The sequence below is a fragment of the Haliotis cracherodii genome, unplaced genomic scaffold (genome assembly GCF_022045235.1).
Source record: "Haliotis cracherodii isolate W230 unplaced genomic scaffold, xgHalCrac1.p SCAF_30, whole genome shotgun sequence".
NCBI lineage: Eukaryota > Metazoa > Mollusca > Gastropoda > Lepetellida > Haliotidae > Haliotis > Haliotis cracherodii.
In genome coordinates this window covers 1,794,243-1,820,303 of record NW_027266287.1, presented here as the reverse complement: position 1 = coordinate 1,820,303, position 26,061 = coordinate 1,794,243, and the positions used below count along the sequence as shown (strand labels likewise).

The following is a 26,061-nucleotide window of genomic DNA, read 5'->3' as shown; positions in this document are numbered from 1 at the left end:
CTACCATGCCAGTTTTGACAATAAATTTCCCGTAACCTTTGCTAATGGGGGCGGTCGGGTAGCCTAATGGTTGAAGCGTTTGTTCGTCACGTCGAAGACCCGGATTGGATTCCCGACATGGGTACATTGTGTGAAGCCCATTTCTGGTGTCCTCCGACGTGATATTGCTGGAATATTGCTAAAAGCGGCGTAAAACCAAACTCACTTTGCTTAATGAGCACAAGACCATGTGTTATTTTCAAGCGTTGAGTGTCCCTCGATGACCTGTAAGTATTGTCGTATAAGGTTGCCCTTGTGACAATAGTAATCTGTTTTAACATTGCAACGTTAAAGCGCTCGGTTCCAGATAAAAAATAAGAGTTATCTAACTTACAGTGGGTCTACATCAAATTTCAAAACACAGCCGGTTTATCTCAGAATCAAACCTCTTAGAGAAGTATTTGTTTACATCCCGTCGAGGCTGTTGTCAAATGTCACTCATAACAAACACAATGTATTCTAACGAACTTCCACTCCAAAAATGGTTTTGGAAATCGAAATATTCTTGTTCTTTTTACTTCTTTTGGTTGTGAAGAAATAAGCTCAATAATATTCAAATATCAATAACATTTTATTAATAAACAAATTAAACAAAAATAGTTATATTTCTTACAATTGTTCAATCTACTCATTGTAGAATGTCAGCATGGTTTGTATGGGGTTCATCCATCTTATAGTACGAATATATGTTTCAAAGAGACTTTTCTTAATATAGAACACTTGATATCTCGCCCGGAGCGTTTATACTTTATCATCGATGTTATCAAACCTGTCATGCGTACGTATACCTTGCTCCAGATAAAAGTTTATAACTCGGAGGCTTGTCCAAGCGATATCTCGATCCTGACAAGCTAGTTTTGAGTGACCATTACATACAATTAATGAAGTCGTTCCATGTGCATACAACTTTTGGAGTGTAGTGGTTGGTAATCCTTACGTTTGACAAATTCAAAGACGGAAAAAGGCGTACGTATATAGGTAAATATTACTTTCAGTCTCGTGTGAAAAGGATACTTGACATGGGCGGATACAGCTTTTTTTAAAAAGTGTGTGTGTGTGTGTGTGTGTGTGTGTGTGTGTGTGTGTGTGTGTGTGTGTGTGTGTGTGCACAATTAAGACCTATTTACTGTCTTTGGTGGTAATTTATACAGAAATAAAGAATTTTTTTTTCGAAATAAAAAGGGGCGGTGCGCACCCCCTCCCCCCCTCTCTCCATCCTCTTCATTTCCATTTGAGGGGCGGTCGGGTAGCCTAGTGGTCAAAGCGTTCGCTCGTCACGCCGAAGACCCGGGTTTGATTCCCGACATGGGTACAATGTGTGAAGCCCATTTCTGGTGTCCCCCGCCGTGATATTGCTGGAATATTGCTAAAAGCGGCGTAAAACCAAACTCACTCACTCACTCACTCATTTCCATTTATTCAAAGATTTACGGTACGTGTCATCGTGGTCGTAACCTTCGCCACGTCTTGTGATTTAATGTGTGTGCTGTGAACCTACAATGAACCATGTGAGCAGTGTAGGAACCAGTTTTTACGGGAAGAGTGGGTGTGGCATAACAACAAATGAGAGAATGCACCACACCCAAGTGGACTGAAGGTAAAAATGCATCCCCCCCCCCCCCCCCTCTAAAAAAACCACACACACCCCCCCCCCCCCCCCCCTAAAAAAAACACAACAACAAACAAAGCAAAAAAAACAACAACAAAAACAACAATTCCTCAATGTTACTAATTACTATAATAGAAACACATCTGCTGATACAATATGGCAACAGCTGTGAATATATGTGATAACTGCATGTATGTCTTTATCTGTGTGTACGTTCGTTTGTCCAGCGATTTTAATATAAATTTAATCAACAGTAAAGATAAATTATAAACATTACCATATCCTTTGAAAAGAATTAAAATGAAAAACAAAATAGCTCAAAAGAACGTGAAACTTAATGTGTTTTTGAGATTAGCAATAACCAAGCAACCGTTACACCGATTTATGTATTAATGTTATGTTGATCTACCTATGCCAAAAAACTGTTTTCATAACGCCTTCAAGATGACCGGACTTTGACCCACAGTATGACTTAGCGTGTATATAAAGGACAGAGAGAGGGCCTTCATACACTACACTATTTGTTAGGTATTATTCATTTTAATCGGTGGTAATAATGTACATATAAAATATCAGTATATACCACAACTATTATCGTATCTTATGGTCACAGTTTGAAGTTTGCGTGCCTGTACTTTGCATAAATCCTTTATGTACCAACAACGACTATATTGCCTTGACCTCTGACCTCAACAATGGCGTCCGTCATGCAGCAGGTACGTTGTATGATATGGGAACTTTCTAAACAATTATTCTACTGGTACAGCCTCTTGTCATCTCCCTAATTGACTCACACTTTGCTTAGATTGTGTGCCTTTACAACTTCTACCAGTTTCATATAACTTGTACCAGTTTCATTTAACTTGTACCATTTTTCTGGCGTGGGGTTCGAGTTTTAGAATCTTAATTTCTACACTAAACCTTATGAGTTGTAGGTTGGGGTATTGTCACACTCTATTAGCAGCACATCACTTGTGTGCGGAGTTCTTGCATGCTCTTGGCGTTCCATTCACTTGTAGCTTTTGAATGTGCAATGTATCGCGTCGAGGTTAACAAGAATGAGCATTTTCGCGAGAGTGGTGCAAGTGGCAGCGCTCTGTATCTCGCCTTACGAATCGAGTCGTTCATTAAGAACTGAGAGTCAGCCTTCGCTACAGCCGACGTATAGTCTGTAAAAATTGAACAGGGCCTACACATTGTGAGTGGGATGGTAATACTAATAGTCCGACAAGGCAATATTTTTTGCTATCTAGTGTCGAAAAAACGGTTGTTGTTTGGTGGGGACCGCCATCTTGTCTTCCAAAACACGTCTGCCGTTTTTTTCCGATCTGAGATCATTGTTCAAAATCCGCTTTCGGTGAATTAAATTATACACGTTTGGACTACGCGATTGGATAAGAAATTAGTATATGGATGATTATAATATATTGGATGATTAAAATGTATTATATGATCTGTAGCAAATTGGAGATACACAGGTCAATTATCATGGAAGTTATTACCTCAACAAATAAAAAATATGCATGAAAGTAGAGGGATCTTATTAAAGCGTATATTTACTCCAATAAGAATGCCTCTCTCTTTGAAGATCCATAACCCTTCCTTTGAAGGTCATGTCAGAATAATTATGGCTGAAAGTATATGTCTGGTTTTGTGACACAAGTACTGTAGTTTCTCAATTTAATCTACTCTAGATCTATGATCCCAGTGTTTAATCACAAGATAAATAATGTAGTCGAGACCCCGGCATGTGTTCGAGCCTCCATGTTTAATTGAGGAAGTATGGTATACATATTAGGACTGGGACGGGTCCAAATTTACTACACGCGTACCCAACCCCCTATTACCTGACCCTACCCGGGTACCCAACCCCCTATTACCTGACCCTACCCGGGTATCCAACCCCCTATTACCTGACCCTACCCGGGTACCCAACCCCCTATTACCCGACCCTACCCGGGTACCCAACCCCCTATTACCTGACCCTACCCGAACACAATGTCTAATTTGGAATAGTTTAACTGTAGCCCTGTCAAAAACTGTTTAGATACAAGTATGAAACCAGAGGCCATATAATCATATAATAGATATATGGTCTCATGAAAAGATCAAGTCATGCATACACTGAAGTTGACTGAAGCTTTATCTTTACTCAAACATATACAAGTCAAAAGGAATGTGTGCATCATCAGAAAGAAATGGGAACATTAGCGACTTGTAGTGTAACCGCTGAGCTACAGTGAGTTTTTGTCATTAAACAATATGTCACGTGACTAACCACGGGTCCGGGTAGTACTGTGGGTACCCGGGTCCTACTCAGGACCCAAGTACCCGAGTTACCTGTCCCAGCCCTAATACATTTCACCTTAGCCTAGAACTACAAGCATGAAAGTAGAGGGATCTTGTCATAAGCCTAATTACTAATGCTACAACTGAAGATTTGGGGGGTCCATAGGTCTTAATACTAGGGGACCCCAGGAACCCCATTAATGCTTTATTTCAAACATATTACCATGGATATGTGAGGCAGGCATTAGGCCAGGTATTTCTCCAAACTATATGCCCTTGGCAGTCAAATGGGATTTTTAAACATTTTGTTCAAACTTGTATTTTTGTCAAAGTTTTTATTTTCCTAAATTCCTCAATTTGCTTTTGTATATTGCCATTGCATTATATGCCGAAATGTAAAAGGAAGCAATAAATACTGTTCCTCTACGATGTTTACTGCTATCGGTAGTGATCATGGTGATGATAAATACTGTTCCTCTACGATGTTTTCTGCTATCGGTAGTGATCATGGTGATGATAAATACTGTTCCTCTACGATGTTTTCTGCTATCGGTAGTGATCATGGTGATGATAAATACTGTTCCTCTACGATGTTTTCTGCTATCGGTAGTGATCATGGTGATGATAAATACTGTTCCTCTACCATGTTTTCTGCTATCGGTAGTGATCATGGTGATGATAAATACTGTTCCTCTACGATGTTTTCTGCTATCGGTAGTGATCATGGTGATGATAAATACTGTTCCTCTACCATGTTTTCTGCTATCGGTAGTGATCATGGTGATGATAAATACTGTTCCTCTACCATGTTTTCTGCTATCGGTAGTGATCATGGTGATGATAAATACTGTTCCTCTACCATGTTTTCTGCTATCGGTAGTGATCATGGTGATGATTGGTAGTGATCATGGTAATGATGACGTCTTACCTCCAAAGCCATACAATCATTTATAACATCATAGCATGAACTGGGAAGTTTTTATTTTAATCATTGAATTTATCTGACTTTAGCTCCACAATTTGACATCTGAGCAGGTCTAGAGTATCCTTGTTATGCATTTCCAACAACAGCTTGTTCTCCCAGTCCTGACAATTATGTACAAATTATATGCTTTATGAGTATCGCGTTTCAATCTCAGGGGTGAGTTAACAAGCATATTGTTAAAGGTAATATGTCCATACTGTAAACTCAATTACTCTTCATTCTCAGTTTCTGTGTATATTATGTTATTTTATGGCAAGTAATGAAAAAGGAGGTTATTTTTCACTAGTTCCAGGAACTCAGATCATGGTGATCATGGTTCCAATTTTGTCAGCACTGTACCGTAGCTCGTGCAAGGGTTTCATCAAAGTATCATCTTACTGCATCACTTCGTCCTTTCCTCCAACATCAAGCTGACACACATTGATGTGGCTGGAATAATTTCAAAGCGGTGCTGATAGCCAACTCGCACACTCACAACTACTCCGATACACTTGTTTTGTAGATGTCTCGACTTGGCCTCCTAACACGGGCCGGCCTTCGGGCCCTGTCCTCCGCTCCTAATGCAGCCGCAGCCAGTAAATCAAGCGGCGCCTCTTTTGGATTTGGTAAGTTGCCTTGAAAGTTCCAGGTTCACTCATCACACCGAAAACCGGGTTCGAATCCCGACATGGGTACAATGTGTGAAGCCCATTTCTGATGTTCCCCTCCCTCCACTCACTCACTCACTCACTCACCTCACTCACCTCGCTCGCTCGCTCGCTCACTCACTCACTCACTCACTCACTCACTCACTCACTCACTATATTGTATGTCATGTCAACATCAGCGCCTCTCATTCCAGTTGTTCACATAGTTTTAAACTAAACTCTCTTCAGAAACTTCAGCAATTCGGGGGCATAATTGTTTGTCATGAAATATCATCTGTGATTCCATTGATGTTGTTGTCATAGTTGCCTGGTTACAAGGAGGAATAAACTTACATCTCGTAAATGTAAACATTTTTTCTTCATACTTAAATGCACGACTCAAGTTCGTTGCTTCACTGCTGGGAAATGAGATATCAACATTATGTACAGCCTCTTTAAGGATTTTAGAACTGTCAGACTTAAAAAAATATTTACCTTTATTTTAATAATGATGACATCCTGAATAGAATCTGATCTTTGTTATGACGGATAAGTCCATTTTATGAACAGGAAAGGAACGAGACGTACCTGCATTTCAGAAAACTGTTAATGTGGCAAATACCAACTTCGAGATAAAAGCGCAACATTTCATAGTAAAAAGTCAAAATTGGGAGTGAGTCCAAGGTTTGAGATAGGGCTATGTATTTTTAACTTGTGTTTAAGATAAGCGGGCTAATTTATGTGTATTTATATAGTGAGGCGGTGAAAGCTGGAAAATAGGTTCGAGCTGTCGGTACATTCGAGATAACAGGGTTCGAGATGACGAGGTTCGACTGTATAACATGAATAAGTCATGTTATAGTGTTACTAAATTGTACGCCTGTGAAGATCTGGGTTAGATATTCAGCATCGCATGCTTGGTGTTTGAGGCATTAACAGGATCGGGTGGCCACGATTCTACATATACTGTTACCAGCGGTTTAGAAGTTGTCAATCTAAACATGACCTGGCCTGTGTTGGCCCAGTATACAATTAATCAATACAGCCCTTCCAGCAGACATTGTGTCTGGAGTTGTGTGCTTTCGAAATGGATTATTGTGTATATATTATTATGTTTATTTCAGAGTTTTCGGAGGAACAGAAAGAGTATCAGGCTCTGTCTCGGAAGTTTGCACGGGAAGAAATCCTGCCCAAAGCACCCGAATATGACAAGTCAGGGGAGGTAATGCATGGTGTTCATATGTGTTCACAACCTGTGAAGGTCTTGGGTAGAATAGGTCTTCAACAACCCATGCTTGTCTTAAACGGCAACTAACAAGATCGATGACCCAGGCTTGCTGATTGGTTGATGCATATCATCACATCCCAATTTCATAGATCGATGGGGCGGTCGGGTAGCCTAGTGGTTAAAGCGTTAGCTCGTCACGCCGAAGACACGGGTTCGATTCCCGACATAGGTACAATGTGTGAAGCCCATTTCTGGTGTCCCCTGCCGTGATATTGCTGGAATATTGCTAAAAGCGGCGTAAAACCAAACTCACTCACTCACTCGTAGATCGATGCTCATGATATTAATCACTGGATTGTCTGGTCCAGACTCGAGTATTAACAGACCGCTGTCAGTTAGCATGCTACCTCAAACAACAAGAAACATTGTAATCGCCGTGTTCATCAGTGTTCATTACATGTTCACCTTGTTCATTGCCACTGGACTAATATTACAAGTGGCTTGTTCCAGTTGCATGTTTGAACATGCATATTGTGCAATGGCTGCCCTCTGGTTGGTTTAGTTCCAGATATATATTATATTTAATAAATGTTTGACTTTACGTCTCTGTTTACACGATGTTCGATGATTGTTTCAGTATCCAGTGGAGATCATCAAGAAGGCGTGGGAACTCGGCCTCATGAACACACACATCCCCCAGTCTTGTGGTACGTTCAACAAAGTCGTATTATTGGAGCGTCATCCCAACAGATTGATGGCAGATACTCAAAAATCAAATTCTTTTTCTAAAACACAGAAGTATGTATGGTTATATAAAATTCCAGTGAGGACCCTGTCATGGTGTTCCCTTAAGTTTCTCATGCATGTCGAACTATAGATTTAACATATTTTACTGACAATGGACTAAAATGATTCACAAAAGTTACTTCCCTTAGGTATGCCAGGATTCTAGGATCTTTGATTTTAATCCTAGATTGGATTATGATTGTTAGTACCCATGCTTGTGGGTTTAACTTTTAAAATTGGTAATCGGCTACATCACTTTGGGACCCGTGATGATCCGGGGTAGAATAGATCTTCAGCAACCCATTCTTGCTGTAAAAGGCGACTATGCTTGTCATAAAAGGCGACTAACCGGATCGGGTGGTCAGGCTCGCTGACTTGGTTGATGCATGTCATCGATCCCAATTGCGTGGATCGATGCTCATGAAATTAATCACTGGATAGTCTGGTCCAGACTCGATTATTTGCAGTGCAGTGTTAAACAAAAACAAACCAACCAACCTTACGTATGCCAGGATCCTAGCATCTTTGATTTTAATCCTAGATTGGATTATGATTGTTAGTACCCATGCTCATGGGTTTAACTTTTAATAATGGTAATCGTCTGCATCACTTTGGGCTTTCGTGACACATTAAGCTGGCAGGCAGTGGCAACTGAAACTGGCTCTATAGACTTGTTGCAATCCTCTGACTGTACACAGGGGGTCTTGGCCTGGGGATCATGGACGCCTGCATCGTGACGGAGGAGCTGGCCTATGGCTGCACCGGGGTGCAGACAGCCATTGAGGCAAACTCACTGGGAGTAAGTAGCACAGCCTGCATGGGTTCACTCAGCTGGAGTCTTGCCTCTCTGCCTCCTTGCTTCTCTTGAAAAGTAGAATGTAAGCTGAAACTTTTTGTCCCCGCAGTTTGTGGGTGGGAAATAGGGATCCGCATCTCCGTCTGTCTTCCGTTTTCTGTTTATGGAGCAGATCTCCAAAACCGTTAAATAATTCTTGTTGAAACTTTCTACACAGATCAGATTAGTGAGGAACTGGTGCCTTTGGATGATTTGGGATGTTTTTTCTTTTGTTTTGTTTTGATGATTTTTCATTATGAAAAAAGTTATTTTCTGTTTCGGAGCAGAACTCCAAATCCATTTAATATATTTTTTACTTATCCTGCATTACTCCTTAATGCATTCACTGCTTACTTACGACAACTAGAAGGACAGCCTGCGAAGGTCCTGGGTGAAGAAATAAAGTTGTTGTTCTCAAGTCCCAATCAGTGGCCTTCCGTCGCTGTCCTGTGACCTTGATGACACCTAAGGTCATCTTCACATCACTGCTTGTCGCAGCACAGCTAGGACGTGTCCAAGCGGAGCTCTCCTTTTGGATTAATTTTATACCTTCAGTTTGTCTACAATCTTAAAAATTGATCTGCGATGGGTGATGTATTCTTTTCATATTACTTTCACCATGTTGTGTAGTTTTATGTGAATTAATTAGGCGTGTAAAGACTCTTGTCTTTTTTCCCGCCAAAATATTGTTGTTCGCCGCCATTTTGAATTGTGTTACAATCGTTTGCCTGCCAAGGTAGTCATATTGTTTACAATTCTTAGCTACGTATGTATAACATATTCTTATGTTCTTAAATACTACTAGCTTTGGCGTAACAGTGAGTTGCGTATACTCAAATTATTGTATACTTTTTCAACTCGTTAAAAATATGGTTGCCGAATCTACGGCATTCTTCCAGTCCCGCTTTATCAACAATTCTTTTATTGCGTACCTATGTTTATGCAATTAAATAGGTTTTTGTTGGTCTTTTTGGTTTACACTGAGTTGCGTATATGAACTATTGTATACTCTTGCAACTTGTAGTTTTGCCGATAGATTATTGTTCAATTCTATGGCATTATTCCAGTACCGCTTCATCAACAATGGCGTAATTGTGTAACTTATGATTGAGCGTGGTACTAATTGTCGTGGGAAAAATCTTACAAGATTATCATCCACGTTGTTTGGTCTGTACGCAGATGTGCTCTCCAAACCCTAAATGAAAATATAAATACCCTTGGTTTACATTTAGTTGCGCATACAAAAAGATTGTATACCTTTGCAACTCATAATTTTGCCGATAGATTAGAGTTCAAATTCTTCGGCACTCTTCCAGTATTGTCTCATCAACAAGGGTTTAATTGTGTAACATACCTTTGAGCATTGTACTAATTGTCGTGGAAAAAACCTTACAAAGATTATCATCCACGTTGGTTGGTTTGCGAGCAGATGTGCTCTCCAATCTCTAAATGTAAATAGCCTTGGTTTACAATGAATTGCGTATATAAAAATATTGTATACCCTTGGAATTCGTATTTTTGCCGATAGATTACTGTTCAATTCTACGGCATTCTTCCAGTACCATTTCTTCAATGGTTTAATTGCGTAACTTATGTTTGCGTGGTGTACATATTGTCGTGGAATATTCGCCCAAAGCTCTTTATCCACGGTCCTAGGCATGCATGTAGATGTGCTCGCCCAAATTCAAGATGTAATTTTTGTGTAAATCTCTAATCCAACGAGTTTACTATATAAAAGCAGATTACTCACAATCATATTTTGCAGTTATTCCGTCGTGAGACGAGAGGAATGTCACTATCGCAGAATAGCGAATGACATGGTTCGGTCATTACCACCCAACCGTTATTATCAGCAGGTATTATGACGCCTGTGACTGCAGAAGTACACCATCCACCGAAATCAACAATACCGGAGGATTTTGTGAGTATCGTAACTGCTCTTATTTTTTCAGCCGCCGGACACTTCCAGATACATGTATGTTAATCTGTGAGGTCGGCGACAGCACCAGCGTATCAAGATGCTATGATGGGGGTAGATTAGACGCAAGCCTTGATCCATTCAATACTTTTGAGCTTTGTGTCTGATTTATCTGCGCCGAGCGCAGCACTTGACTACAACCCAAGCACTTCTATTACGCAAGCGACGCACGATCAGCTTAGCGCTGTTCCAACATATCCAGCATAGACATGCGCCGAGCGCAGCGTCTGACTGCTACCCAAGCGCTCCTATCACGCAAGCGACACATGATCAGCTTAGCACTGTTCCAACATATCCAGCATAGACCTGCGCCGAGCGCAGCGTCTGACTGCTACCCAATGCGCTCCTATTACGCAAACGTCGCACGATCAGCTTAGCGCTGTTCCAACATTCCAGACCTGCGCTGAGCGCAGCGTCTGCGTACCAATCAAGGTCTCTACAATGACGTTAGCCCAAGGCTTACAGTGTACTCGGTTACGTAACCGGCACATGATCAGCTTAGCACATGTACCCGATTGGGAAGCAAACCATCTCGTGTCAGTAACGCCCTCCCCTGATAACAGGGTAAATAAGAGGGACACCACGAGGTCATTGGAGGAAGACTTCTCCAAAACTCACTTTTGCTCCGTCATTTAAGCGACCAATATCGTCAATGTTTGCAGTGGATCAGAATCTATTAGAGGATAACCCTATCTGAATAGATCACTTTCAAACTATCGTGTTTTTCCTACAGCGTCAGTTTGACCCCAGGAAAATTCATCTTGAGACCGTTCTGACGGAGATTACCGTTACACCCAAGACTTTATAGCGTTTCCAACTGAGATGCTGGTTTCAAGGGCAGTCTATTACGTCAACCTTGGTCATCTACTCCCCTGTTCAACGAACAGATCGCAGACACGCAAGTCAAGTTCCCAAAAAGCTTGGAAAGTCCAAGCGGGCTGGCAAGTCAGGGAATTATAAGCCTTGACGCGCGTTTCTCAGGGAAGACCAGCATTCCCTTACTGAGAAGGGAGTGGCAGAGACAAGTCTCAAGGACGATTTCGTACTTATCGCACTATATCATGGTGTCCGTATACGGGTAGAGATAACCCCACCGTTGACCACAGTTTGATTGGGAAAATCCAACATTGATATACTGTTGGTAAGAAGAGCTGTAGAGTGGGTTCACAACCCAGTTTTTACACCGGGGTTTTATCCTCACACCTACCTGGTACTCATGAAGGACCCAGACAAGATGAGAATGATCCACAATCTCTGTGTTCAACGAACGTTTGACTCTTGATCAGTCTCGACTATCCATCCCAACCGTAGACTTTTCAGGTCTAGTTCATTGAGGTTCACTACCAATGGTAGTATTTCCCATTTGACATGTCAGTGACACTTATGGCTATTTACAGGAGTAATGAAGCCAATAACTATCTACACGTGACGAACACTTGGTTCGAGTCGTAGATGGAGGGCGATCTACTGTATCATCAACACATGTCAATAACTGGGATAGACAATCAACGAGACGAAGTCGGGAGTATTCTCCTTCCTATTGACTTCAGTTCATAGGAGACCTGTTCAAGACAGACCAGGATATCCTATCTGTACCGAGGGACAGATGGCACAAGTTTCTACTTCTTTTGTCATCTACTCTACACCAACCACACACACTTCGCCAGTGGCAAGTGTTGCTAGGGTTAATCACCTCGGCACAGGAGTTAACTAGCATGGGCCGCTTACAACTGCGACCAATTCAATTTTTTCCTGAACCCTTACATCAGGAGTCAGGATCCACTCAAGGCCATCACTCTACCGACTAAGCTAGAGCCTTGCCTCAATTTGTGGCGTTGAATGTCTGCGGAGTCTCCTTATTCGGGTTTTCCCCCGAATACACACCTGTTTGTGGACGGCCCCTTTCAGGGGTGGGGTCTTCACTTACAAGACCAGATAAACTCAGGGCTATGGCCCGGCGCTCAATGGAAGTGGCACACAAACAACTTGGAGTTGGAAGCTTTAATTCTGGCTATATCACATTGGCAGAATCAACTACAGTTAGCCCGACTCGCAATATCCACAGACAACAGCACTGTGGTGTGGTGCCTGTGCAATCGGGGAACAACACACTCCCACTCTTTACTTCTAAGGACATTCAGATTTGTTCCATCTAGTGGATCGGCTGTGACTAAAGTTCATAGTTCAGCACATCCCAGGATGTAGAAACAGACTGGCCGATACTTTATCACGTCCAGACAGGGTGGCTCCCACCGAGTGGAAATTTCTCACAGAAGCATTCCAGTTACTGCTTCAGGAATTCAGGCAACCAAACATTGACTTGTTTATTACTTGCCTAGGCCACCAACTCATGACGTATATCTCCCCGTTGCCGGATCCGCAGACTTGGGCGGTGGACGAGTTCAGTATCACTTGGGAAGGGCAAAAAAAACTAACACTTTTCTGCCACCACTTTTACTTCCCAAGGTGATACAGGGGATCAAGGAGACAAGGTATCTCGATCTCTCCTTTGGTCGCACCCTGGTAACCGGCGAGAGGGTAGTTCGTCAAGCTCGAAAAAATCTAAAACGATTCACTACCCCTCTCACAGTGGTCCAACCTACTCATCCACCCTCAACAGAAAATTGCCTCACCCAACGTCTGCACGCATGGTTCGTCTTTAAAAGGCGTTTAAGTGCGAAGGGTTATTTCGACACGGGCAGGAAAGCTATAGCTTTAATTCATCGTTACTCTCCCAGAGACGACGATGACAAGTGGGGATCACTTGAGACTTTTTACAGGGAAGAAAAGAATCAAGACCCTACGATTGCGTCACAATTCCTAGAGGAATACCTCCTACATTGCGTACCCAAAAACACTCGGAAGGTAGCACCATTACTACGTAATTGGCTGCAATTATCTTAGTGTTGGCCGTTTCCGGAAAATCACAATGTGATTAAGGTCACGGAACTACAGGCCATATTATGCTCATTCAGGCTTGAGGATCAGAAGGCCAAGTTCCAGCCACCTGATTGGGACTTGAACGTGGTACTTCGAGGTTTGCGAGGGCCCCCTTCGAGCCCCTCATTGCATCCTCATTTCATCCTCATTTTCAAGCTCCTTCCCATCGCGTGACACCTTCGTTACACTCTCGGTATAGTATAGAGAGCTCCGCGAACGGGCTATCGCTGTGAGGAGCTTGGACATCACCAAGGAAACAATGGTTTCTCTTGGCATTAGCAATGGCGGTACGGGTGAGCGAACTACATGTGATCGACTCAACCCGGATCCGTTTTGAGCATGGGACGCACGGAACGGGACATCTAGGGTTATGCTGGGATTTTATTGCTAAAATCTACTACCGGGCCAACCCGACCGTTCCTTCACCATCCCACCGATATCGACTAGTGTGGGAATCGTACATGGTGAAGTTCTCCTGGGCTCGGTGCGAGCAGTTCGAGTTTTCATTCGACGCTCCAAGACTAGGAGTTCGACGAGGAGTTCGAGGAAGCGGTCATTGATACCCGTATTTACTTTGTCAACGACCGAAGTTAGTCGCATAATTGCAAACACCATATCTCTATGGTTACGTGCAGTAATCCTTCAGACATACGAGATCGCCAAACGGAACTCGCCGAGAGCGAATTACCCTCAAGATCTCAAGGTGTCAGCCTTACCAGGACTCAACACGGCACTTGTGGTTTTGGAACAATCACGGAAGGATATTTCTGGAGATTCGACACATATTTTCGTTAGTCATAACCTTCGCGTTGGGGCTCTCGGGGATGTCGAAAACGTTTGAAGTTTGGCCCTCTGGTTGTTATCCTGTAGGTTGCCAACCCCTGACGCAAGTAATGAACTCGCCCTATACAGAGCCAGTCAACTTCCATGTGCAGTCACTCAGTCGCCGCCAGTGGAAGAATATTAGACAATCTTGTTTGTCAGCGACGGCTCGATGACGTAGTAAGTAAAGAATTAGCTGAATAGCTATTATTTTCTTTATTACTATGCGTGTATATATAGGGAATTTCTCTTTAATTCCTATGTTCAATCTTTTTGATTTTTGAACAACCCTACCGTAATGGCGTTTTGTTTCCTTTCTGAACTTTTCCGCTTCACGGTTTATCGACCAACTGGTGTCGTATTGTAGGGTGTGAATTATTGAGGTTTCTGTATTCTGAAGGTTTACCCACCTCCAAACCGTCCGATACAGATGCATTAAGGAGTAATGCAGGATAAGTAAAAAATTTAGTAAAATCTAAATATTTTTTACATTTGTATACTTATCCTGCATTACTACGCTTAAGGCCCACCCGTCGTAAGACTTGCCTCCCCACTTTGGCTTCAGAAACCTCAAAAGTATGTTTTTCTAAGAGCTTGGGCGACAGGCAGTGATGTGAAGATGACCTTAGGTGTCATCAAGGTCACAGGACAGCGACGGAAGGCCACTGATTGGGACTTGAGAACAACAACTTTATTTCTTCACCCAGGACCTTCGCAGGCTGTCCTTCTAGTTGTCGTAAGTAAGCAGTGAATGCATTAAGGAGTAATGCAGGATAAGTATACAAATGTAAAAAATATTTAGATTTTACTAATTCTTGTTGAAGCTTGAATTATAGATCAGTCTGTAAGAGAAATGGTGCCTTCTTATGATTTGGGATTTTTAAAAATAATTACTTTATGTTTTTATGACAACAAGTTGGACTTCACTGAAAATATGGGTCATGCTCTTTTCCAGAGCATCTTTTGATGATATGAGATCTTAAAAAATACTGAATACATGTAGCATGTCTTCACTGAACTGAAGGTATCCAATGGCGATGGACCAAAAGTGGGGTATAAGTAGCCAAGCTCTATTTCTGAATTGCACCAGACCCGGGGGATTTGTCATCTGATGCCTTTCGTTTAATTATTTCAAATAATTTTCCTGGGGCGACAAGGGAGATAACTCTGTCCCAACACACCTATGGCCCAAGGCTACCCTCCAATTCTGCTGCTACTTCAGGAACTCTTGGGAAAAATGTGAAAAATAAATTGCAGATAATACAGAAGTTATGGATGTCAACTTCTTCAATATGAGGAACACAACGTTTAGGAGTACATACTTACTCCTTCATCAGGTTAATGAATGCTATGAGAACAACAAATGTAATAAGATAACAAAAGGTGGAAACTTAACAAGGGAAGCCAACAGATAATGGCAACAGAATTGTTTGTAGGGCAATCTGGATATTCTGAATAAAACGGGGGCATGGGTGGCCCAGTCGTCCAAGGCGCAGCGATTCGCTGTGCAGAGTTGCGTCCCTTGGGCACGCCAGAAACCTATGATTGTGGGTTCGAACCCTGGTTCGCCCCGATTATGTTTCTAGGTTTGTCAGCACCATGCCCGTGCTTGTGGGTTTCACCGAAGTGGTAAACGTCTGAGACCTGCATCACTTCGGGCTTTCCTCCCACATTAAACTGACATGCCGCGATATAACTGGAATACTGTTAAAAGCGGCGTTAAACCCAACTCACTCACACTCACTGAATAAAACATTTGGTGAAAAGAAACCAATATTTCCTCCTGTCTTAAGCAAATATATTCTGTCTCTTACAAAAATCCCACAGTTACTGTAACATCAGTTCACACATTCATCTTTTTGTATATTTTCATCTTGACCCTGATTTCTTTTTATGTATTCATGCTCGTTTAAAAAATGTGAAACTTACATGGTTTTGTTGCCTTCCAGCAAATGCCAGTGATAATTGCAGGCAATGAAGCTCAGAAGAAAAAGTACCTGGGGAGGATGATGGAAGAGCCTCTGATGTGTGTAAGTAGAATGGCATGGGTGTGTCTCCATGGTACTGTGTAATACCAACATGAAAACTACTCCCAGTGATTTTGACACAATAAGCTGTATAAAGCAGTGTTCCCGCTAGCTTTTTAAACTGCCAGTTCCAGTGGACTGACAACTATAAAACATATTAGTCCCACCCAAATTTTGTCAGTCCCAAATAAATTTTGTATGAAAATTACCTGGTTATCATCAATTTCAATGCTTTTTACTTTCATGGCTGGCGTCATTTCTGAAGTAACTTATTTAGACCTACATTTCATCCAAACTAAGTTCAATCACTTATTATTATTTTTTTCTAAGTATTTCACTTTGATTTGAGACTAAGTCACTACAAATAGATATTTACTTTCGATGCTAAGTGAAATGTTATTTCCTTGCACTAAAAAGAGAAAACGGGAAACCCTGATGACAGCCAAGCGGCCTTCATTCAAAAGTATAATTTTTTTACTATCGACAATGTTTTGTTCAACAACAAAGATTTACAAGATACCTTATTTGCCAGTCCACAGGGACTGGCAGTCTCAGGAATTACCGGTCAAAGCCTAATTTTCCGGTCAAAAACTGGTAATTAGCGGTTAATGGGAACACTGAGAAAGGTCAATGACTTGGACCCAAGAAAAGTCAAATCAACAAAAATGGCGGACGAACTATAACAACAAATCCATGCATTACTGTTCGTGAGTGGATGAATAAATACGATCTGGCCAATAGAACGTTATGACAAAAGCCCATTTCTGGTGTCCCCCCTGCCGTGATTTTGCCGGAATATTGCTAAAAGTGGCGTAAAACCATACTCACTCTCCTCTTTTTAAGTGACATGGTGCGTACGAGATTGACCAAGTCTGTCTGGTCCAGATTTAGATGTTTACTGTAAGCTATCAGCCAGCGATAATATGGCTGTCATATTGTGTGTGAACAAGTCTCCCTCTATCTCTGCTCTCTTCAGGCCTATGGCGTGACAGAACCAGGGGCAGGATCGGATGTAGCGGGGATCAAGACTCGTGCCGTCAAGAAGGGCAACGAGTATGTCATCAATGGCCAGAAGATGTGGATCACAAATGGCGGCCATGCCAACTGGTATTTTGTCCTCGCCCGGACTGATCCAGACCCCAATGCCTCGGCTGGCAAAGCTTTCACAGGCTTCATCGTGGAACGGGACACCCCTGGTGTCATTCCTGGCAGGAAGGTAGGTTGAAGAATTTCCTTGTTGATTAGGACACCTAGTGTCATTCCTGGCAGGAAGGTAGGTTGGAGATTGTGTTTATAGACTGGGACACCCGGTGTCATTCCTGGCAGGAAGGTAGGTTGAAGAATTTCTTTGTTCATTAGGACACCTAGTGTCCTTTTTGGAAGGAAGGTAGGTTGAAGAATTTTCCTTGTTGATTAGGACACCCAGTGTCATTCCTGGCAGGAAGGTAGGTTGAGATTGTGTTTATAGACTCGGGCACCCGGTGTCCATCCTGGAAGGAAAGAAGATTGTGTTTATAGACTGGGCCTGAGGCGCCGCAATTTGCTGTGCAGAGTTGCGTCCCTTGGGTATGCCAGAAACCTGTGAGGTTCGAATCCCGGTTAGCCCCGGTTATGTTTCTAGGTTTGTCAGCACCATACCTGTGCTCATGGGTTTCACCAAAGTGGTAAACGTCTGAGACCTGCATCACTTGGGGGCTTTCCTCCCACATTAAGCTGACACGCCGCGATATGACTGGAATACTGTTAAGAGCGGTGTTAAACCAAACTCACTCACTCACTCACTCACTCACTCACTCACTAGACAGCAGGGCAGAGAAGAGACATACTTATTGCTTGTATCAGAGTTACCTCCCTTGGTTATCTGGTTTCCAAGCTCCTTCCCAAATCATGACACCTTCGTTACACATTCACTGCCACCAGTGTGGGCACGGCCATTACAAGAATTTTGAAATTTGCCCTCTAACCCTAAATGTAGTAATGTTTATACTTTTATCATGTCTTTGGGAATGCCATCATAGTGAATTTTGAAAAGGTTTGCGACTGACCATATTTCCCAGATGAATTTACCTATTTGTTTGTTTCATCAGATTGGTTCAAGACTGCAGACTAACGGAAACTCACCCAACTTCCACCATACATTCTTACTATATCAATTACATCATAGTTGTAATGAAACAGAAATTCAAGATGACAAACGAAGAAAACAATTCAGCTGGAATAAGAGTATTCGGTGTCATGGCAGTCATCACTTTTTTGCAAAATTGATGGTCAGTCGGTTGTGGTCACCTATCACAGTGGGGAGCTTTGACTGGTGTCAGCGATAGTACCGAAAGCCTTGTTTCCCATGCTCTATCGCTGCACTAGTGACCCCTGCCTGTTTGTATTTGCAGGAGTGGAACATGGGACAGAGAGCGTCGGACACGCGAGGAATCACCTTCGAGGATGTCGTTGTCCCAGCCGAGGTAATCTTCTCAATTTTAGGCCAGACTGTATTTATCTTGGTGGAAAGTAAGTTACGTTTGGTACTGTAGGTGATTAAAAAATTATGAAAAAAAGACATCTCAGTTTTTTTCATCCCTGTTTCTCAAAAGGTTATCTGAAAATGTTTCCACCTGAGAATCACTTGACTTGTCTTTCTTGGGGTTTTCGCTATTTCATGCACTGTTTTATTTTGTGTTGAATATGTAAGTTTGTATTTGCGTTAATGGAAACCAATTTAAACAAATTTGGACTACTCATATCGGCTATTGTCTTGAGTGTTCAGCTTGAACTGAACTGTGTCAGAGTGCTCGAAAGTCAGGTATATAAAGTCCTTCTCTGATTGTCCTATTGGCAACTAAAGCATTGGAACCAAAATGCTGTTTCATAATTGGTGAACTATGAAGAAACAGTGATGTGAATTTCCATTTCAGTGTAGTTCTCTGTTTTGGTCTTGCATGTCGTGGTCAGGGTTTTGCTGAACGCAGAATATTAGATATTATTATTCCATCTGTGACAGAATTTTGAGCATGTACAATGATGTGACTTAGAATTTGTTTGATATCAAGTAAAGCGCCCCTCAACATGCACAAGTCAACAAGTTTGGGCCCCCAAACTTTAACACTGAAATACTTGACTTTTTCTGGTTAGTTGTGAATGCCTTGTAGGGATTCCGGGTATGTTTTAGTCCCCAGCAACCTATGCGGGTCGTATACGGTGACCACAGATCAGGTGGTCGGGCCCGTTGACTTAGTCGATTGCACCCTGAAGATCTGGCGTAAAATAGGTCTTCAGCAATGCTTGTCATAAGAGGCGACTAACAGGATCATGTGGTCTGGCTGGATGACTTTGCATGATGCAAGTCATCGTATCCCAATAGCATGGATTGATGCACATGATCTCATGATGTCACTGGATTGTCTGATCCAGACTTGATTATTTACAGGCTGCCATCATATAGCTGGAACATTTGCTGATAGCAGGGTTAAGAATGCAGACAAACAGACAGGTTGAGAATGGTGCACCATGTTGTAACCTATGATTCGTGTTTCTTGTTTGTAGAATGTCCTGGGCCAGGAAGGAGTTGGCTTCAAGATTGCAATGGGAGCTTTTGACAAAACAAGGCCTCCTGTAAGTATATCAGTTGTGAACCTATAACATCTGCTCTATGTTATTTGTGTACATAGGGACTGGTCATTCCTTATAGGAGGTGAGGTAGGGAGTGGTTTGTGTCATATTTATTTTAATCTCTGGCCTCCCATATAGTTGTGATGAATTTAGGCGTCTGAGAGGCCTGAGCCATTTTTCAATGCCAAATGCAACAACTCCACCCCCCCCCCACTAACGCACACACAGACACACACACACACAATCTCATTCAGCCATGTCATATCAAAAGACGTTAAAGATGGTACTTGTTGTTACCCTGTCTGGCGCTCCGCATTAAGGGGCTAAAACAAGGACTGGTCGGCTCGGAGTCAGTATACTGTGTCTGAGTGGGGTATTCATGTTAAACTGCGGCATGGTATCTCAGTGTGCTAGCACTATAAATCGGCATCAGTCCGGACTAGTACAAGCAGCCACACACACACATACATGTGCATGCACGTCGCTATATAAGTGCAATAATCTTGGACGCGACGTTAACCCAATTTCACCTCACCTCACCTCAAGTTATGCCAATTGTTAAGTTAAGTGTTTTTTATTTTGAGTTGTATGGAAGAATGGTGGATAGAGTCACTGAGAGTTAGTAGTAATGATCAGAGAATTTTTGTTTTCTTGCACTTACCTTTCATCACTCTCACTCGCTCGACCATCCACCCACCCACCCACTCACTCACTCATCCACTCATCACTCACTCTGGATACAGGTTGCGGCAGGTGCTGTTGGACTGGCCCAGCGAGCTCTAGACGAGGCCACCCGGTACTCCATGGAGAGAAAGACCATGGGCAAATTCATCTGTGAGGTGAGCCAAGTTAACACCATCTTCCCAAGGCAAGGGAGTTAACTGACTATAAAAGTCCACTTTCCACCCTTGCCAAACTAGGCTGGAATTCCTAGGCTCGATCTTAGCGCACGAGTGGCTATTACGAGTTATGTCCATTCTATGCCTCTCCTGTTGGCTAATCAGATTCCATCTCTCATATCACTTGCATTTTGCTTAAAAAAAAATGGCTACGGCCAGTCAAGACAATATGATCAATGATCGAGATCAATATTGTAATAAAACGGGTCTTATCTCACGAAATGCATCAAATCACATGAGCACCTTAATGAAATACATGAAAAGATTTGGAAAATATCTGTCGGCGAAGAGTTAACGGTACACATCAACTGCAAATCCTCTTGATTCTCCACATGGGTACAATGTGTGGTGTTCCCCACCGTGATATTGCTGAAAAGTTGTCTAGTGTGGTGTAAAAAGTGATGTAAAACCATACGCACTCACTTTACATTATTCACACCGTATTGAAACACTCGATGCCTGATGGCGATTTGACAGACATAGGATTGGACTATATTGAAGGTCAAGGTCAATATTTGTGAAGTAATCATTAAGAAGCTTCTTCATTTTGACAATAAGTAAAGAATCACTCACTCACTCACTCCACTCTCCTCCAGCATCAAGCAGTGTCCTTCATCCTGGCTGAGATGGCCATCGGGGTGGAGACCGCTCGTCTGGCCATGCACCGGTCAGCGTGGGAGATTGACCAGGGACGTCGGAACACGTACTTCGCTTCCATAGCCAAGGCCCTCGCTGGGGATGTAGCAAACAAGTGTGCCACAGATGCTGTCCAGGTGATGATGCTCAAATATTTCTGATGCATAATGACCAACTCAAAGTTTCTTTCTCTGTTAACCCACTGGGCTGACCAAGTTAGAATAGGTCCTGTGCTGCACCAGGGGTCCTTTCCCATACTTTAGCATGGACTAATGACAGTTGTAGTTCTAAAGTGAAAGTAACTCCATACATTAACATGGACTTACGACAGTCGTAGTGATGTCATGAACGTAACTCCTATATTTTTACATGAACTTACGACAATCTTCGCCCTGAGGTGATCATAACTCCCACACCTTAACATGGACTTATGAGAGTCGTGGAACTAGGGTGATTGTAACTCCTTTACTTTAACCTGGACTTAGGACAGACGTAACGCTAAGGTGATCGTAATTCCCATACTTTAACATGGTCTTACGATAGTCGTAGCGCTAAGGTGACCGTAACCCCCATACTTTGGCATGGACATAGGACAGACGCAACGCTAAGGTGATCGTAATTCCCATACTTTAACATGGACTTACGATAATCGTAGCACTGAGGTGACCGTAACCCCCATACTTTAACATGGTCTTACGATAGTCGTAGCGCTAAGGTGACCGTAACCCCCATACTTTAACATGGTCTTACGATAGTCGTAGCGCTAAGATGACTGTAACCCCCATACTTTAACATTGTCTTACGATAGTCGTAGCGCTAAGGTGACCGTAACCCCCATACTTTAACATGGTCTTACGATAGTCGTAGCGCTAAGGTTACCGTAACCCCCATACTTTAACATGGTCTTACGATAGTCGTAGCGCTAAGGTGACCGTAACCCCCATACTTTAACATGGTCTTACGATAGTCGTAGCGCTAAGGTGACTGTAACCCCCATACTTTAACATGGACTTACGATAGTCGTAGCGCTAAGGTGATCGTAATTCCCATACTATAACATGGACTTACGATAGTCGTAGCGCTAAGGTGACCGTAACCCCCATACTTTAGCATGGACTTAGGACAGACGTAACGCTAAGGTGATCGTAATTCCCATACTTTAACATGGTCTTACGATAGTAGTAGCGCCAATCCTATAATTATGGGTTTATATTCTTGGTTTATCAGCACCATACCCAACCTTGTTGGTTTCCCCAAAGTGGTAAAGACCTGCATCATTTTTTGGAAATACAATCCGAGTCCTGTTAATCCGACATGGTCGGTTGCATGTGATAATTTTGGATATACAAAATTAAGTAGTATCAACGTTCGTGATCGAAAATCGGACAACTTCAAGATAGATAATGATACAGGTTTGTTGTAATAAGATACTTATAAAGGAAATATTCATTTTGTAATGTTATGTTTTATAATGAGCGGAATGTCATTTGTAAAAAATAATGCACATGCGACGTTAAATTTTAACTCTCCCATTGTAATTATGCCACCTCAAAAAGCTTAACTTGGTATTCTGCCCTACAGCTGACTGAACCAACATGATAATTGATTAAGTTTATCGCTTTATCTCATTAACGAGACTGATTAATGAGTGATTTCAGCAAGTTGTTGCAAATTAGGTGTGCCTGAGTCGGAGTTTGAGACTGTTGGATTAACAGGTCTAAAAAGCACTGATTGGATTAACAAGAGTCGGATTAACTGTTCAAAATGGTGTTAATTCACTCTCACTCATATCTAAAACATTATTTCATTTTTTTTTAAATCTTAAAATGTTCATCAATTTGGGGAATTTACACAATAGAGTGATGAATAGATGAGTAAATGCAATGAAAAATTTAATAACCAAATTAAAATAGAAACCAAAGAGTAAAAACTCAATTGCTCAAAAAGTTAGCTCTGTAATTGTTCATGTAAACATTGTAAAGCCAAATTGTAACGTCAAGAGTTTATTATGTCAAGTTTTATGGAAGAATTGTTGATAGAGTCAATGAGAGTTTATTTTCTTGCACTCACTCACTAACTTTAAATACTAAGACAGTAAAGACTCTGACGGATTGAACTGGAAAACACACACAGAGTTTTGAAACATTCTGCTGATTTTGTACAAGGATATATTTCATTCGAAACATTATCTCCTAATGGATTTTTCAATTTGAAAGATTTACAGATATAAGACACCACAAGATGCTGGCATGCTTCAATGTATATTGCTTTGTTTGAAGGTTTTCGGAGGTAATGGATTCAACAGTGATTACCCAGTGGAGAAGCTGATGAGAGATGCCAAGATTTACCAGGTATGACGCACAAGAGATTCTAGGGGCGAATACGTTCCCAAGGCCTAATTGTTTGCCCCTTATGAATAACGGGGTAATATGTGCCCCAAGTAATCCTCTGTCCTGGTGGGGGCACGGGTGGCCCAGTCGTCTAAGGCGCCGCGATTCGCTGTGCAGAGTTGCGTCCCTTGGGCACGCCAGAAACCTATGATTGTGGGTTCGAATCCCGGTTCGCCCCGATTATGTTTCTAGGTTTGTCAGCACCATACCCGTGCTCGTGGGTTTCACCGAAGTGGTAAACGTCTGAGACCTGCATCACTTCGGGCTTTCCTCCCACATTAAGCTGACACGCCGCGATATAACTGGAATACTGTTAAAAGCGGCGTTAAACCAAACTCACTCACTCACTCACTCTGTCCTGGTGGTGTCATTATACCCTAATGCATGGATCGATGTTCATGCTATCAACCACTGGTTTGCGATGTGATTTACACTTAAAGATCTGGATTAGAATAGGTTTTAAGCAACCCATGCTTGCTGTAAGAGGGGACTAACGTGATCGGATGGTCAGGCTCGCTGACTTGGTTGATGCATGTCATCATATCTCAATTTTGTGTGTATCGATGCTCATGATGTCAGTCACTGGGTTTTCTGGCCCAAACTTGATAATTTGTTGACCGCCATCATACAGCTGGAATATTGCTGAGGGCGATGTTCAACAACAACAAAAAAAAAAAAATCTGAGGCTACAAAACAATATTGTATATTATAAATGATTGATTCAGAGGGCAGTTACAGTAAACAGTTTTGTGTTAGAAATTTCAGTGGTGATGATCCTAGAAACATTTTGGGAAACAAGTGGCTCAGCACACAAATTCTTTCTCTTTATCTTTGTACAGGGCAGTAATGACCATACTTGTGGATAATGTTTTCATAGCTTATCAAACGGAAACAATGCTTTTTTCAATCTCATTAAAATCAGATCTTAGTTCTCGCTACCGCTAAACAAAGATCTGAGGACATCCCATTACGGGTCACGTCAGAGCGACCTCTTGCGAACTTTGACCAATCAGTGAAATGACTGACAAGAAATCGACATTAGCCAATCAGAAGGCAGCTTTCTCAAGCTTTACGACACTAGTTTCAAACTGGCGACTACGCTTCGAAACATATTTTGACATATTTTCGGTTAAAAAAATTTAAAACTGATAAAAAGAACATTCTAGAATGGCTTACAGATGGCCTAGATTGTATGGATATAATCATAAAACCCGTAAATGTCGTTCGGAATACCCTCTGTTAAATATTTCGTGGTTGCATGATCAGAAAACACATTCCGTCTGTCACTTTCATGATCTGGTAAGCGAAGCTTTGATTTGTTGGATGAAAGGTCGTTCTGACGTTTAGCCATAGGGAGAACTAAGATCTGATTTTAATGAGATTGTGCTTTTTAACATGTAAATGATATTTTGTTTCAGATTTATGAGGGGACTGCTCAAATTCAACGTATGATTATTGCCCGGGAACACTTAATGAAAGCAAAGCAGACAATGTGATGAACCAATCAGATGCCTCATAACAAAACCACTTTTTGTCATATTTGCAATGACTGGTCACATCATGAGAAGAGCTCTCCTGTTTCGAAGTACATATTCAATAGTCACAGTATTCGTTGGTTATTCAATAGACACAGTATTTTTGGGTTATTCACAGTTTGTAAATCATAACCAAGAACTATGTCAGAAGTGTTTGTAGATATTAGAGTGTGTGGTCCAAGGTAGCCAGATCTGTGACTAATGGACAAGCTTGTGCAGCATTGCTCCTGAGTCTGGTATAGAAACATGAACCATCTTTACTTGTGTGAAGGACATTGTTGTACAAGACTTAGTACTAGGACAAAACATTGCTTCCTTATCAGAAGGTAGTGAATATTTATTTATGGCCTGTTTGATATAGAAATTATATAATTAACTCTGAATACCATTGATATTTACTAACCATGCTTCTCTGCGTGTACATTGCTGTTTTCATTGTGCTCGATTTCCTGTACAAAGCACATGTACATATCATCAAGTTCCAGATACTGTATCTTTGGATGTGATCTCTATGTGGAATAAATATTAAAGCCCTTTCTCTGTTACTGTTATTATCATGGGTTAGTATTGGTCCCAAGGAATCTGTGCCTGTAGAAGGTGACTGAATGGGAGAGGGGTTTATTAGTGACACTCAGCAACAGGATGGCGGCCTGTAATTGTAAAATCAGGTCCACAAACCAGTGATTGATGTCATGAGCAACATGCCACGTCATCTTGGGATGATGACATGCAATCAACCAAGCCACCTGATCCTTCCCCAGAATCCCCATCACTCTATGGCTTTCGCTCGGTCAGATAGCATAGAAAGTCCACTCGTTTCGTAAAAATGGT

At 41.9% G+C, this 26,061-nt stretch overlaps 1 protein-coding gene across 2 annotated transcripts; it reads left to right on the top strand.

The window, feature by feature from the left end:
- Positions 1-913: 913 nt before the first annotated feature.
- Positions 914-25,765, top strand: LOC139476982 (medium-chain specific acyl-CoA dehydrogenase, mitochondrial-like). 2 transcript variants are annotated; one of them, XM_071259530.1, is made up of 13 exons: positions 914-1,017; positions 5,425-5,527; positions 6,673-6,770; positions 7,414-7,483; positions 8,261-8,361; positions 16,087-16,167; positions 17,141-17,380; positions 18,555-18,626; positions 19,705-19,773; positions 20,514-20,609; positions 21,266-21,442; positions 23,585-23,656; positions 25,114-25,765. In XM_071259530.1, exons 2-13 carry the CDS (start codon positions 5,425-5,427, stop codon positions 25,189-25,191), a joined length of 1,257 nt encoding a protein of 418 aa, XP_071115631.1. In that variant the 5' UTR covers positions 914-1,017; the 3' UTR covers positions 25,192-25,765. The 2 variants fall into 2 exon arrangements, with proteins under 2 accessions (XP_071115631.1, XP_071115630.1); XM_071259529.1 differs by lacking the exon at positions 914-1,017 and adding an exon at positions 2,317-2,364.
- Positions 25,766-26,061: the final 296 nt, after the last annotated feature.